Here is a 16,960-nt window from a genome sequence, read left to right as displayed (position 1 = left end):
ACACACACACACACACACACACACACACACACACACACACATCACTGCGGTGCGATAAAATTCTTTCGCTGGCACCCATAATTATAATGATGCAACAATCCTTCATTTTAGCATGACTATTTCATGATTTACTGAAATCTTCACAGATGCAATGAAGTTTCAACTGAAGAAATTAAGCCCCCCCTCCCCCTACCCCTCGCCCCCCCCCCCCCCCCCCAAAAAATAAAAAAAATCTCCCTCCCTTGCCCTCTGTTTCTGTCTGTCTGTCTGTCTGTCTGTGTGTCTGTCTGTCTGTCCAATGACGTCGGTGAGGTGACTATGATATTAATGACAACGAAAATCATACTGATAACGATGAATGAGAGAGAGAGCCAGAGTGAGAGAGAGAGAGAGACACACACACGCACACACGCACACGCACACACAAACAAACACACACGAACATTGCTGCGTGATACTTTCTTTTGTTGACAACCGGGGGTGTAATGATGTGACAACTCTCCATTTCGGTATAATTATTTCTTTAATTGACCAATTTCTTCACAGAGGCAATGAATATCCGATTAAAAAAATTCAGCTTAGATATAAGCCGGTTTTCTCTCTCTCTCTCTGTTTCTCTCGAAATATGGTGGTGAATAATATGATAGTGACGACGAAAATCATTCTAATAACGATGATCCGAGATCTCCCATTTATTACAAGAGAGAGAGAGAGAGAGAGAGAGAGAGAGAGAGAGAGAGAGAGAGAGAGAGTTTAAATTTAAACCGAAACCCCGACGTCAACCACCCTTGTCGGGGCCCCTTGATGACGGGAGGCAACTCTCGCCCTTTGTGTCAGCAAATGCAGACGATGTTTATATCTCTGCAACCTCGCCCTCTCGGTCAACGGGACCTGCTGCTTGTTGTGAGAACGTGCTCTTCCTCAGGACACAGCCTTGGAGACAAACACGTGAGAAAAGACAACAGGAAATTCAACCAAGGCAAGAGTAATGCGAAGCGTCTCGGGGAACGGAGACAGACGTTCTGTTCCTTCCTCCTGTTTAAAACGGTTCGGAATCTCGTCTGCTTCTCGCGACAAGCATGAGCTGCTATTCTCGTTAGACTTGGCATCTCATGAAAGGTGTGTGTGCAATGCAAATTCGAGAGTCGTCTGTCGTATAAAAGGGGGATCTTGTGGGGGGATTTTCGCAGTCAAAACTTAGGAGAACCTGCTCTTCACACACCGATTGAGAAAACTGTTAGGATCATCGTGATTTGGATACAATGAACTGCAGCAGTGGGCTGTCCTTTACGCTGATTACAAACACGACAAAAATTTCACATTGACAGTGACTGGCTATGATGTTTATCAAAACTTTTTAATCTTTAATATATGTCTCATTCTTCCGCTTTCTTCATTCACCAATATGAATTCATAAAGCTAATGCTGAAGAATAACGATTGACCAGTTCTTTATCAGTTTGTTTGCTAAATTGTTGGGAGTTTTCCGTGTGAGCTGTGACTCTGAAAACAAAGAAAGGAAAATCATTTCGACTGAATGAAAATGGACAGTTTTGCCATCTGGGGGCTCATCATTGCAAGCATAATGGATTTTGCGGAAGGTAGGATATCCCGCTGCGTGTTCGTTTCTGTTTTGAATTTGTTTACGACATTGGCAAATCATCAACACATTTGTGTATAATCAATAGTGTGTCAGTCCCGCACCTCGATTCTGTATGTCCGTCTGCCTGTCTGCCTGTCCGTCTGTCTGTCAGCCTGTCCGTCTGTCTGTCAGCATGTCTCTGTCTGCCATTCCGTCACTCTTCTCAGACCATCTCACCCGTGCCCTCTTTGTGGCGCCACTCTCATCCGAATCATACGCACGCAGCCACACCTAGATGGTGATATGGATACCCATATAGCGCCTAGACGGACGCAATAGCCGAGTGGCTAAAGCGTTTAACTTTCAATCTCAGGGTCCCGGGTTCGAATCTCGGTAACGGCGCCTGGCAGGTAAAAGGTGGAGATTTTTCCGATCAACATATGTGCAGACCTACATGTGCCTTATCCCCCTTCGTGTGTATACGCAACCAGAAGTTCAAATACACACATTAAAGATCCTGTAATCCATATCAGCGTTTGGTGGGTTATGGAAAAAAAGAACATGCCCAGCATGCATACCCCCGAAAGCGGAGTATGGCTGCCTTCATGACGGGGTAAAAACGGTTATACACGTGAAAGCCCACTCGCGCACATACGAATGGACGTGGGAGTTGCAGCCCACGAACGAAGAAGAAGATATAGCGCCTATCCTCGGTCGGAGACCAAGCTGTAAGCGCTTTACAAACACAAAGTCAGTTGCACAACAGGCTGCCGGCGTGGGTAGAGCCGACTGACAGCTGCCATTGAGCGCTCATCGTTCGTTTCCTGTGTCACTCAATCAGGTTTCAGTCACGCACACATACACACTCATACAGACATGTAACCGTTCTTTTCCTATATACCCTTCATGCAGGCAGCCATACTCAGTTTTCAGGGGTGTGCATGCTATGTATTTTCTTGTTTCCATAACCCACCGAACGCCGACATGGATGACAGGATCTTTAACGTGCGTATTTGATCTTCTGCGTGCGTATACAAACGAAGGGGGTTCAGACGATAGCAGGTGCACATATTTTAGCCTGGGAGATCGAACCCCCCCCGCCCCCCCCCCCCCCCCCCCCAAGCCCCCAACCCCACCCCCCGTCCCCTTAACCACCATGCGCCATTACCGAGATTCGAACCTGGGACCTTCAGATTGAAAGTCCAACGCTTTAAACACTGGGCTACACCTGGACACCGGGCACAGTCCTAGCGCCAGCAGTCCACGTAATTATCCGGTTGCCACGAGGCTCCCCACCAGTGGCGACTCTGCTCCTCTGCTTGGTCACTGTCTGTTTTGTTTCAATATATGCAGGACAATATTACATTGTATTGCATCTTAGTGCTGCAGCTTGGGGGCTAGCTGGCCTTTGGGAACCATCCCAACACCGACTGTCCTAAAGCCCACCTGGCCGAGAGAGTGGGGATGTAACTTGGGCAAGACACTCTCCACACTAATAAAATTCTAGCCCAGGTAGACGGGACAGCAGCTGCCTCCTCCGCTGTTCTGATGGTCATAGTCGAGCACGACTGACTATCATACATACATTGTATTGTACTGTATTACTTTTTTTTTTTTTGTTGTCACAATGATTTTTCTGTTTGAAATTCTTGCTGCTCTCCCCAGGTAGAGAGGGCATCCCTAAAGCGACTTATGTGGTAGGTTGAGCCGTGAACAATATCAGCTGAACTGAACAGAAGCCCCAATGCTGACGTCAGCGATTGCTCAGACGCGGATTACGGGCTGGGTGAACGCTCCCTCTGAAATAGAAACCGCCATGACATCTCTTCTGCAAGAGTACCTACAATCCACAGATACTGGAGACTTGCACACGAATTTGCCACAGCATAAAAGTGGTGGAGAGATGGGCAGTGGGGGAGGAGAAAGGGTGCGGGGATGAGGGGTTGGAGGTGGGGCGGGGGGGGGGGGGGGGGCAAGGTCACGCCGAGAGCATGGTACGAAAGGCAAAAGAAGAAAGGACATCGCTGTTTTTAATGACTCACGGGGTGGGGGAGTCGGAGGATAACGATGCTGCCACAAAGATCGATATAGGCTTGAGACAACATTTCAGAACTTTGTGCGTCAACCAGACCCGAGAGAAACAAAGACCTGCGGTGCTGGTGAAGAAATTTTAAGAACACAACCACAGACGCACTCAGAAAGTGGACGAAATTCGCTTGCCTTTAACTCTCTCCATACGAACGGCGAAAGAGACGACGTTAACAGCGTTTCACCCCAGTTACCATCATCAAAATATTGCAAGCGGAAGGCTCTTATACTGAAGAGGTGAATGTTGACAAAGAATACCACAATTCTGACGACGGAAGCTAAAGGTTGGGTCATTCAGACACCCACTGGACATCCGAGGGGTCTGTGTAGAAGAGAAGAGAGGACTGGCCGTACTGAGTGAGTTAAAAGTGGAGTTTAACGACTTGTCGGCAAGAAGTTATTGATGTCATATTGATGAGGGTTTGGGTTTTGGCCCAGTGAAGGTAGCATTGTTTGAGGGGAGAGTCCCTGGTGACACCATGGCTCCACATTTCTTAACTCAGCCCCTGGCACATGCTGGAGCTGGCTGAGGACTGAAGAATCCTACAGTGTTTTTCATGCCATTGACGGGATTCGAACCCCCGACCCTCCAGTCGTCAGTCAGTGACCTCAAACATTTCCTTTTGCCACGGCGAGTGGTGCTTGTTCTTTTAAAAACTATTTGAAATTAAATTAAGAGAGAGAGGGGGGAGAGAGAGAGAATGTGAAAGAGAAATAGAGATACAGAAACAGCCCTTAAGGTCAAGGTCAAGTTGTTCCGGGTTTGGGTCTTGTGATCAAGAAATAGAGGGAGACAGGTATTATAAGTTATCCGATGTTTGATGACGACGTTGACATACACATAGGTATCACAATGGTATCTAATGCTTGTTGTCATACATTTTCCACCTTTTGATGACAACGGTAGCACTGAGATAGGTTGGTAGCTTATGTTTTTTTGCCTTTCGTTTGATGTCCACTGTTTCGTGACGACGTTGGTATAAAGAAGGCATAGAGACAGGTATCATGTGGTGTCTAATGCCTGTTACTATACGTCTAACTTCGTTTGATGACAACGTTGGTATAGACGGGCGCAATAGCCAAGTGGTTAAAGCGCTGGACTTTCAATCTGAGGGTCCCGGGCTCGAATCTCGGTAACGACGCCTGGTGGGTACAAAGTAGAGATGTTTCCGATCTCCTAAGTCAACCTAGGTGCAGACCTGTTAGTGCCTGACCCCCCTTCGTGTGTTTACGCACGCAGATCAAATACACACGTTAAAGATCTTGTAATCCATGTCAGCATTCGGTGGGTTATGGAAACAAGAACATACCCAGCACTCACACCCCCGGAAACGGAGTATGGCTGCCTATATGGCGGGGTAAATGAAGAAAACGGTCATACGCGTAAAATGTTACATGTCTGTATGAGTGTTAATGTTGTGTGTGACGAAAACCTGATTGAATGACACAAGAAACGAATAACGAGCGCCCAAATGGCAGCTGACAGTCAGCTCTACCCAGGTAGGCAGCTTGTTGTGCAAATGATTCCGTGTATGTAAAGCGCTTAGCACTTGGCCTCCGACTGAGGATAGGTGCTATATAAGTACTCTTATCATCACAGAGACAGGTATCCTGCGGTATCTAATGCTCGTTGCTATGTGTTTGTTGTCCACCGTTGTCACGGAGACAGATGGTATCTAATGCTTGTTACCTTACGTTTATTGTCCACCGTTGTCATAGAGACAGGTGGTATCTAATGCTTGTTGCCTTACGTTTGTCGTCCACCGTTGTCATAGAGACAGGTGGTATCTAATGCTTGTTGCCTTACGTTTGTTGCCCACCGTTGTCATAGAGACAGGTGGTATCTAATGCTTGTTGCCTTACGTTTGTCGTCCACCGTTGTCATAGAGACAGGTGGTATTTAATGCTTGTTGCCTTACGTTTGTCGTCCACCGTGTGGTGACGACGTGGGCCTGGTGTGACGTCAGGGGCAGTGAAGTGTCACGACTGCACCAGCTGGAACCCCTACTGCCAGGAAACGGTGGACGCCCCGTTTGACAGCGCCGTGGCTACGGTGGAGTGCAACGTCACGTCCACCTGTTACGTCAGACAGGAAGCCAGTGGGGGTAGGCCTTGTTCCGGTCAGGGTTTTTTTTGTGTGTTTTTTGTTGTTGTTTTTTTTGGGGGGGTGGGGTGGGGGGAGGGGGTTGTTGTATTTGTATTTCTTTTTATCACAACAGATTTCTCTGTGTGAAATTCAGGCTGCTTTCCCCAGGAAGAGCGCGCCGCTACGCTACAGCGCAACCCTTTTTTGTATTTCTTTTCTGCGTGCATTTTTTTTTTTCCTATCGAAGTGGATATTTCTACAGATTTTTGCCAGGAGCAACCCTTTTGTTGCCATTGGTTCTTTTACGTGCGCTAAGTGCATGCTGCACACGGGACCTCGGTTTATCGTCTCATCCGAATGACTAGCGTCCAGTCCACCACTCAACGTCTAGTGGAGGGGGAGAAAATATCGGCGGCTGAGCCGTGATTCGAACCAGCGCGCTCAGATTCTCTCGTTTCCTAGGCGGACCCGTTACCTCTATGCCATGTGTCGGAAGTAGTGTGTTGTTGTTGTATTGTACTCTGTATGTGTTGTGCTGTGCTGTGCTGTGTTGTGCTTTGCTGTGCTGTGTTGTACTGTGCTGTGCTGTGCTGTGTTGTACTGTGCTGTGCTGTGTTGTACTGTGCTGTGCTATGCTGTGTTGTGCTGTGCTGTGCTGTGCTGTTCTCTCTCTCTCCCTCTGTGTGTGTGTGTGTGTGTGTGTGTGTGTGTGTGTGTAAGGCAATCGACAACGCGAGACTTACTGAATAATTTATTCGAAATGTATTCGTGCACGCAGCTGAGTTATTATTATTATTATTATTATTATTATTATTATTATTATTCTTTAGATAGATAGAAATTATTAGTGTTAATTCATTGGGATGAGAATGGGAGGTGTTCGGACATCAGGCCAGAATCACTCCTCTCCTCCTCATCTCTGAGTTTAGTATTGAGGAGGCCAGTGAGGGGGTGTGTACGGACATCGGACCAGAATTACTCCCCTCATTCCTCTTCTCTGAGATTGGGTTAGTATACACACAGAGACTGACACAGACACACACACACACACGCGAACGCGCATGCACATTAACGCACACATATGCACGCACACACACGTACGCACACACACACACACGCACGCACGTTCACAAGAAGAAGGAGAAGGAGGACCAGGAGCAGGAAGGAGGAGAAGAAGAAGGAGGAGGAGGAGCAGGAGGAAGAGGAGGAGAAGAAGAAGGAGGAAGAGGAGCAGGAGGAAGAGGAGAAGAAGGAGGAAGAGGAGAAGAAAGAGGAGGAGAAGAAGAAGGAGGGGGAGCAGGAGGAAGAGGAGGAGGAGAAGAAGAAGAAGCTGATGATGATGAAGAAGGAATGGACTATTTCAGAGATCCTCCGAGGGTGTGCCGATGGGTGGGTGGAGACTCTGGTGGATCTGACCCTGCTGGGCTGTCACAAGCAGCACGTTCCTTGGCTGGGTGACATGGTCTGGTGCTTCTGCAAACAGGTCTGTGCTGTTCTGTCGGTCTGTCTGTCGGTCAGTAGGTTTGTCCCGTTGTCTTGTTGGCTATTTCTCCGTCAGTCTGTCCGTCCGTCCGTCTGTCAGTCTGTCTGTCTGTCTGGTTCTCCCCCGTCTGTCTGCCTGTTCGTCTGTCTGCCCGTTCATCTGTCTGTCTGTCTGTCTGTCAGTCTCGCTGTGTGTCTCGTTGTCTTGTTATTTGGTATTTCTCCGTGTGTCCACCCGTTCGTTTGCCTGCCTGTCTGTCAGTCCGTCTGCCTGTTTGTCTCGTTGTCTTGTTCGCTATTTATCACCCGTCTGTCCGCCCTTTCGTTCGTCTGCCTCTCTGTCAGTCCGTCAGTCTGTCTGACTCGTTGTCTTGTTGTTTGGTATTTTTCTGTCTGTCGGTCCGTCCGTCTGTCTGTTCGCACCCTGGAGCGTGCAGCCCTAATTCCGGGGATAGAAATTTTTCGTGACACGACACGGCACGACGTGACACGATACGATACAGCATGACACGACACGAAGCGAAATGACATGGAACGGCCCAACACGACATGGCACAGCACAGCACGACTCGACACAGCACGACACGACGCGACATGACGCAACGCGAAATGACATGACACGGCACGACACAGCACAACACGACACAGCACAGCACAACACGACACAGCACAGCACGACATGACACATGACAACTTGACAGCACGACACGACTGAGCACAACACGACATGACACAACACGACATGACACATCTCGACATGACATGAAACAGCACGCCACTACTCAGCACAACACGACACAGTGCGACATGACACAGCACAACACGACATGACACATCTCCAAATGACATGAAACAGCACGCCACTACTCAGCACAACACGACACAGCACGACACAACACGACACAGCACAACACGACATGACACATCTTGACATGACATGAAATAGCACGACACTACTAAGCACAACACGACAGAGTACGACATTTTACAGCACGACATGACACAGCACATTACAACACAACACAGTATGACACGACACAGCACAACACGACATGACACATCTCGAGATGACACAGCACGACATGACAGCATAACATGACAGAACACGACACAACACGGCACGGCACGGCACGGCACTACACTACACTACACTACACTCACTGCCATAAAATACAACACAACACAACGTGATTCGAATCGATCCGACAAGATAAACTTCAGTGCAGTGCACTGCAATGCAGTACAGACTACAGTGCAATGCGCACTATAGTACAGTTGTGTCATTTTCGCATCGTCTTTCCCACTACTAAATTCACTTCATGTCATCACTGACCCCGACACCTGAATCACCTCTGGCTGATAGAAATGCGGGGAAGCAACCACGAAATGAATGTTTTGATAGTGCCGTGGTTGTTTCCCTTCGCCATGTTGTGACGCGCGCGCATTGAAAAAGAAACCAATTTTTAAAATCTACCCCCTCAACCCCCCCCCCCCCCCCCCCCCCCCCGCACACACACACACACACACACACACACACACACACACACACACACACACACACACCTGCCCCTCCGGAAGATGGAGAGAGAGAGAGAGAGAGAGAGAGAGAGAAGTGCAAGCTATGCAAGAGTACGAACACATGCACACACATGCACACACGCAAGTACACACACACACACACGCACACACACACACAATGAGAGCTCAACTGCATCCACTCAAGGTTAATTATGAAAATAAAGAATGCCAATCCTCTGTCTGTCCATCTGTCTGTCCATCTGTTTGTCTATCTGTTTGTTTGTCAATGTCTGTCCATCTGTCTCTCATGTCTCGTTGTCTGTATGTCGTTTCCCCCAAGAATCAGTTACTGATTCAGTCAATCAATCAATCAATTAATCATTCAGTCGTGCACTTTCTTATCTGTATTGTCTTTTCTCAAAAACCACTAGACACTAGAAAAATCTTATCCGAAACCTTCCTCTTATTCTCCCCCTTCCTCCCCACACTCTCCATTGACATCTTCTCCCCCTTATTTCCTAACCTTTATAGGAAAAAAGAATTTTTTAAGTCATCATCAGCTTTTTCTGTGTCACACTCACGTATGAATGTCTCTCCCTGTGTATATATATATATGATAGTCAGTCGTGTCCGACTATGACCATCAGAACAGCAGAGGAGGCAACTGCTGTTCCGACTATTTGGGCTAGAATTTGATTATAGTTGAGTGTCTTGCCCAAGTTACATCCCCACTCTCTCGGCCAAGAGGGTTTTAGGACAGTCGGCGTTGGGATGGTTCCCAAAGGCCAACTAGCCCACAAGGCTGCAGCACTAAGAAACAGTGCAATTTTGCCTCCTAGTTTGAGAGTCATAGTCCTTCAAAAAAGACTAAGCTGTAAATGATTTGCCATTGACTGGAGAAACCATTGATAATACAACTCTCACTTTGCTGTTGGCCCAAATGTAAACTTATGTCAATCTGTGTAGGACTATTGCAACGGCGGTCCTGTCACCGTGCTAGATGACATTCAAGAAAAGACCTCCGATGCTCACGTGCTAGGATCCCAGACAGTTGGAGGTGTACCCTCGGACGACTACACACTCTGGGAAGAGAAAGAGGAGGAGGAAGGAGAAGAAGAGGGGAAGAAAAACGAGAAGGGAGAGAAGGGGGCAGAGGAAGACGAGAAAGTGGAAGAGGAAGCAAAGAGGAAGGAGGAGAATAGTCAAAAGAAGGGAGAGGAGGAGGAGGAGGCGGGAGATGATAAGAAGGAACAGGAGGAGGAGGAGGAAGAAGTGGATAACCTTCAAGAAAAGATCCCCGATGCTCACGTGCTGGGCTCCCAAACGATGGGAGGAGTTCCCTCTGGCTGGGCAGAGGAAGGGGAGGAAGAGGAAAAAGCGGAAAACGAGAAGGAAGAAAAGAAGGAGGAAGAAGAAGAGGAGGAGAAAGGACAAGACTGGCAAGAAGAACACGTCGTGGAGGTGAGTGAGTCAGTGTGGTTATTCTGAGTTTCGCGACCTGTTGACAAGCCCGTACGGTTCAAGTTGTTTGCGGCATGAGTTTTGGTGTGAGTGAGCACACGTCTTCTTCCGTGTGGTGTGATGGCCGTGTTGGTTGGTCTTAAAAAAATATTATGCCGGGTCCAATGTCATCGCCGTCATTGTTATTGTCATCATCATCGATGTCATCGTCGTTGTTGTTGTCATTAGCTACTGCTGCTGCTACTACTAACGCTACTACTTCTACAACTCCTGCTGCTGCTACTACTACTACTACTGCTGCTGCTGCTGTTACTACTACTACTACTGTTGTTGTTGCTGCTGCTACTACTACTACTACTGTTGCTGCTGCTGCTACAACTACTGCTGCTGCTAATAGTACTACTATTGCTGCTGCTGCTGCTACTACTGCCGGTTCTGCTGCCACTACTACTACTACTACTACTACTACTACTACCACAGCTGCTGCTACTGCTGCTTCTGCTGTCATTAACGTCAAGGTGATGATAATTATCCTCCTCCTCCTCAAACATCTCCTGTCAGGACAGCAAAGGAGAAGGAGAAGAAGAAGGGGAGGAAGAGAAAGTAGGAGAAGGGACTGACGACGAGCAGTCGTGGGGCAAGGTCAAGGCCAACAGTGACGTCACTTCTGACGACGGGATCGGTTTGGAACGGAAGCGGTCGGGCCGGAAGTACCAGCTGTGGTTTTGGCACGCCAATTCCGACCGACCAGTCAGGACTACGGAAGGGGATGACGGGAAGGAAAGATGGAGGGCACCACAATGGGTGGAAATTGGAGACGGGAAAGGGTGAGGTCGATTATTTTAGTTTGGAGACTGTTGGTCGGTGTGTTTGTTTGTTTATCTAGTTTATTTGTGTATTCATTCATTCATTCATTCATTCATTCATTCATTCATTTACTTTCTTTCTTTGTTCGTTTGTTTATCCTTTACAGATGTGGGTGGAGATTTGTGGATGGGGAAGGGTGATACTGAATTTAAGTTTCGAGAATGTTGATTAATTGATCAATCAATTGATTATCTATATCTACCGATCTGCCTGCCTGCCTGCCTGCCCATCTATCTATCTAGCTTTCGCAACGGCTGGAAACTCGAGATGGGAAAGAGTCAGGCGAACTTGACACTGATTATTTACTTATTTATTCATTTATTCATTTTCAGGTTCAGTTTTCTGTTTGATGTAAAAAAAAAAAAAAAATTTTTAATATAAAAAAAAGAAAGAAAGAAAAAAAAGCGGCAGCGACATTCCCAGGGGAAAAAAACGATTCCACCCGGAATATCAAAGAACTGTTGAGGGGGTGGCAAGTCAATGAATTAGCAACACAATACAAAATTGACTGGTTTTTCAGGGCTTGAATTTTTCAGCCCACCCGTCTGACACCTAAATTTTCTGGCGGACAATTGGAAAGGCTCTCTCCACTTGTCTGTTGGACAACCGGTGTGTGACTGTGTCAGTGGAAATGTGACTGCGCAGTCAGCTTCAGTGCAGACTTGGCACACTTCCCTCCTCCCCTTTTCACTCAGACACGGTGTGTTCGATATTTTAAGAGTTTTAAATATGAGAATCCATTAGTCACAATTCTACACGGGTTCCAAAATTCCGTTTTGTAAGATTCGCTAAAATCGCCAATTAAAAAACAACAACAACAACATCAAACAACATACCAAAAACTGTTTGAGATATTACTCAGAAATTTGGTGTGGTTTCTTACTTGATTGCACTCTTTCAGTTTCAGGCATGAAGATATGAGGCTGCTGCTATGAATATGAAAATTTGGCCGGACCTACCGAGTTCTGTGAATACAACGTGTCAAAGCGGAAACTGACTTGACAGTTATCTGTGGGATAATTCATTTCTTCTTTCTGTTCTGTTGGGGGGGGGGGGGGGGGGGAGTTGAGAGAAAGGGGAACAAGTAGAGTTCTTTTTAATCTTCTTGTTCCTCGGAAAACTTGAAGTTATGTGGTAATGTATGGCTAGCCCTGTTTTTGTGTGGGGTTTACCTTCAAGCGAACAGACCTCAAACTGTTCAAGCGAACTGACATAAACTATTCAAGCGAACAGACCACCCGAACTATTCTCTGAAGTGCGAACAGACCTAAACTGTTCAAGCGAACAGACATTAACTATTCAAGCGAACAGACATAAACTGCTCAAGCGAACAGACATAAACTATTCAAGCGAACAGACCACCCAAACTATTCTCTGAAGTGCGAACAGACACAAACTATTCAAGTGAACAGACCCAAACTATTCAAGTTAACAGACATAAACTATTCAAGCGAACAGACATAAACCATTCAAGCGAACAGACATTAACTATTCAAGCGAACAGACATAAACTATTCAAGCGAACAGACATAAACTATTCAAGTAAACAGACATGAACTGTTCAAGTGAACAGACCCAAACTGTTCAAGGGAACATACATAAACTATTCAAGCGAACAGACATAAAATATTCAAGCGAACAGACATGAACTATTCAAGCGAACAGACCACCCGAACTATTCTCTGAAGTGCGAATAGACCTAAACTGTTCAAGGGAACATACATAAACTATTCAAGCGAACAGACATAAAATATTCAAGGGAACGGACATGAACTATTCAAGTGAACAGACCACCCAAACTATTCTCTGAAGTGCGAACAGACACAAACTATTCAAGTGAACAGACATAAACTATTCAAGCGAACAGACATAAACTATTCAAGCGAACAGACATAAACTATTCAAGCGAACAGACATAAACTATTCAAGCGAACAGACATAAACTGCTCAAGCGAACAGACATAAACTATTCAAGCGAACAGACCACCCGAACTATTCACTGAAGTGCGAACAGACACAAACTATTCAAGCGAACAGACCACCCGAACTATTCACTGAAGTGCGAACAGACACAAACTATTCAAGTAAACAGACATGAACTGTTCAAGTGAACAGACCCAAACTGTTCAAGCTAACAGACATACACCATTCAAGCAAAGAGACATAAACTATTCAAGCGAACAGACATAAACTATTCAAGCGAACAGACATAAACTATTCAAGCGAACAGACATAAACTACTCAAGCGAACAGACATAAACTGTTCAAGCGAACAGACATGAACTATTCAAGCGAAAAAACCCAAACTGTTCAAGCGAACAGACCCAAAATCTGTTCAAGCGAACAGACCCAAACTATTCAAGCAAACAGACGTAAACTATTCAAGCAAACAGACCATCCAAACTGTTCACTGAAGTGAACTGACATCATTGGGGGTGGGGGCTGGGGGTGGGGGTGTGGTTCCTCCTTTCAGATGGGACTTCCCTGTCACTGGACACGTCCACCAACACACTGCTGGGGAAACCGAGGACCTGCACGACCACGCCGAAGACGATGTTGACGAGGACGATGATGGCGATGATGTATCGGCGTCAGCTGCTGCCACCGGGGGCAGGGTGAAGGGGGACACGTGGAACTGGGGGGAGGGGTGGGGCCACATCAGACCCTGGTGGCTGGGCGAGGAGGAGAACCAGGAAGGCTCACTGCAGGTGGGTGACACAACAGGTGGGTGGTACAGGTGGGGTGGAGGGTGGCTTGAGGATGAGGGACTTTCACTGCAGGTGGGTTGTACAGGTGGGGGGTGGGGTGGGGGAGGAGGAGCACCAGGGTAGCTCACTGCAGGTAGTGGGTGACACAACAGGTGGTCGGGTTACAGGTGGGGGTGGTAGAGGGTAGCTTGAGGACGAGGGAGTTTCACTGCAGGTGGGTGGCACAAGTGGGGGTGGGTGGTGGGTAGGGGAGGAGGAGCACCAGGGTAGCTCACTGCAGGTGGGTGACACAACAGGTGGGTGGTACAGGTGGGGTGGAGGGTGGCTTGAGGATGAGTGAGTTTCACTGCAGGTGGGTTGTACAGGTGGGGGTGGGTGGTGGGTAGGGGAGGAGGAGCACCAGGGTAGCTCACTGCAGGTGGGTGACACAACAGGTGGGTGGTACAGGTGGGGTGGAGGGTGGCTTGAGGATGAGGGACCTTCACTGCAGGTGGGTTGTACAGATGGGGGTGGGGTGGGTGGTGGGTAGGGAAGGAGGAGCACCAGGGTAGCTCACTGAAGGTGGGTGACACAACATGTGGGTGGTACAGGTGGGGTGGAGGGAGGCTTGAGGATGAGGGAGTTTCACTGCAGGTGGGTTGTATAGATGGGGGTGGGTGGTGGGTAGGGAAGGAGGAGCACCAGGGTAGCTCACTGCAGGTAGTGGGTGACACAACAGGTGGTCGGGTTACAGGTGGGGGTGGTGGAGGGTAGCTTGAGTTTGAGGAAGCTTCACTGCAGGTGGGTGGCTCAGGTGGGGGTGGGTGGTGGGTAGGGGAGGAGGAGCACCAGGGTAGCTCACTGAAGGTAGTGGGTGACACAACAGGTGGGTGGTACAGGTGGGGTGGAGGGAGGCTGGAGGAGGAGGTGGCTTCACTGCAGGTGGGTGGTGGGGGTTGGCGGGGGAGGAGGGTAGCTTACTGCAGGTGGGTAACGCTACAGGTGGGTGGTACAGGTAGGGGATCACGAACGGGAGGAGGGGCCTTCACTGCAGGTGGGGGGTCGCAACAGGTGGGTGGTGGGGGTTGGCGGGGGAGGAGGGTAGCTTACTGCAGGTGGGTAACGCTACAGGTGGGTGGCACGGGTAGGGGAGGAGGGGCCTTCACTGCAGGTGGGTAACGCTACAGGTGGGTGGTACAGGTAGGGGTGGAGGGGTGGATAGGGGAAGAAACGTGGTTCACTGCAGATGGGTGACATGATAGGTGGGTGGCACAGGTGGGGATGCGTGTGTGTGTGTGTGTTTGTGGGGGTGGGTGACACAAGTTGGAGGTACAGGTAGAGGAGGGGTCGGGAGGCTGAGGGGGGTGGGGGGGGAGGAAGGCAGAGGAGTGGGTTTCACTGCAGGTGGGTGACACAGCAGGTGGGTGGTATTGGTGGGGGGGGGGTAGGTGGCTGAAGGAGGAGGGGGATTCACTGCAAGTTGGTGGTACAGGTGGGTGGTGGGAGTGGGTGGGGGAGGAGGGGGCTTCACTGCAGGTGGGTGGTACAGGTGGTACACACAGGTTTTTTGTTTTTTTTCTTGTTTTTTTTTTTTGGTTTGTGTGTGTGCGCGCGCGCCTAGAGTTGACTTAATCAAGATTTTGCGCCTTTTAACTATTCTTATTATTAGTAGTAGTATTTTTATGTATTTATCAATTATTTTTATTTATCTATTTTTATTATTAGTATTAATTTTTTAAAATTATTATTATTATTATTTTGATTTTTTTTAAATTCTTTACTTTATTTGTTTTATTTCATTTAAAAAAATATTTTTTTTTTTTATTTATTATTTATTTATTTATTTTTATTTATTTATTTATCTATTTTCTCGAGGCCTGACTAAGCGCGTTGGGTTACGCTGCTGGTCAGGTATCTGCTTGGCAGATGTGGTATAGCGTATATGGATTTGACCGAACGCAGTGACGCCTCCTTGAGCTACTGATACTGATACTGGTACAGGTGGGGGTGAGGGGGGGGGGAGGGAGCTTCACTGCAGGTAGGTGTCACAACAGGTGGGGAGTTACAGGTAGAGGTGGAGGAAGAGAAGCTGCAGGGTAGTTCAGTACAGGTGGGTGACACGACAGGTTCGTTGTACAGGTGGGGGTGTTTGTGTGCAAGTGTGTGTGCGTGTGTGTGCGTGCATGCGTCTGTGTGTGTGCGTGTGTGCGTGCTTGCGTGTGTATGAGTGGTGTGGTGTGGTGTTTGGTGTGCATGTGTGTGATAGAATGATGATGATAGTAATAATGATAATAATCATCATCATCACCACCACCATCACCACCATCATCATCATCATGAATCATGATAATACAGATTGACGCTCACACCTTCCAAAAAGGGAGCTGATGGCGTTTACAATAAAATAAAATAAAAAGCCACACATGCACAAGCATACATGCCATGTGGAGTGGTGGCCTGGAGGTAACGCGTCCGCCAAGGAAGCGAGATAATCTGAGCGCGCTGGTTCGAATCACGGCTCAGCCGCCGATATTTTCTCTCCCTCCACTAGACCTTGAGTGGTGGTCTGGACGCTAGTCATTCGGATAAGACGATAAACCGAGGTCCCGTGTGCAGCATGCACTTAGCGCACGTAAAAGAACCAACGGCAACAAAAGGGTTGCTCCTGGCAAAATTCTATATTAAAAAAAAAATCCACTTCGATGGGATTAAAAAAAAAGAAGAAAAAAGTACACCAGACAACGATCCACCAAATGCATACACAAAAACACGCAAGCACACGCCGGTACACGTTGCAATAGAAATCCACTTCGATAGGAAAAACAAATAAAACTGCATGCAGGAAATTTTTTTTTAATGGGTGGCGCTGTAGTGTAGCGACGCGCTCTCCCTGGGAAGAGCAGCCCGAATTTCACACAGAGAAATCTGTTGTAATAAAAAAAAATTTTTAAAAGAAGAAAAAAGTACACCAGACTGCGAAGATCCAGCAAATGCATACACAAAAAACACGCAAACAAACGCCGGTAGACATTGAAGTAGAAATCCACTTCGATAGGAAAAACAAATAAAACTGCACGCAGGTAATTTTTTTTTTAATGGGTGGCGCCGTAGTGTAGCGACGCGCTCTCCCTGGGGAGAGCAGCCCGAATTTCACACAGAGAAATCTGTTGTGATAAAAAAGAAAGAAAAA

General features: G+C 47.6%; 1 protein-coding gene across 2 annotated transcripts in view; it reads left to right on the top strand.

Annotated features, from left to right (window-relative positions):
- The first annotated feature begins 990 nt into the window (after positions 1-990).
- The window catches only part of LOC143290913 (uncharacterized), a 23,139-nt gene continuing 7,169 nt past the window's right edge, over positions 991-16,960 (top strand). Inside the window, exons 1-6 of one of the 2 annotated variants that reach the window (XM_076600473.1) lie at positions 991-1,600; positions 5,637-5,774; positions 7,120-7,238; positions 9,722-10,216; positions 10,778-11,043; positions 13,557-13,791. In XM_076600473.1, the coding sequence (XP_076456588.1) occupies positions 1,537-1,600; positions 5,637-5,774; positions 7,120-7,238; positions 9,722-10,216; positions 10,778-11,043; positions 13,557-13,791 (1,317 nt within the window). In that variant the 5' untranslated portion in view covers positions 991-1,536. The remainder of the gene's footprint in view (positions 1,601-5,636; positions 5,775-7,119; positions 7,239-9,721; positions 10,217-10,777; positions 11,044-13,556; positions 13,792-16,960) is intronic. The other variant, XM_076600472.1, reaches the window with a different exon arrangement.

This window comes from Babylonia areolata, chromosome 16 (genome assembly GCF_041734735.1).
Source record: "Babylonia areolata isolate BAREFJ2019XMU chromosome 16, ASM4173473v1, whole genome shotgun sequence".
NCBI classification, from domain to species: Eukaryota; Metazoa; Mollusca; class Gastropoda; order Neogastropoda; family Buccinidae; genus Babylonia; species Babylonia areolata.
Note: the sequence above shows the minus strand (reverse complement) of the source record. Positions and strands in the feature narration are given on the sequence as shown.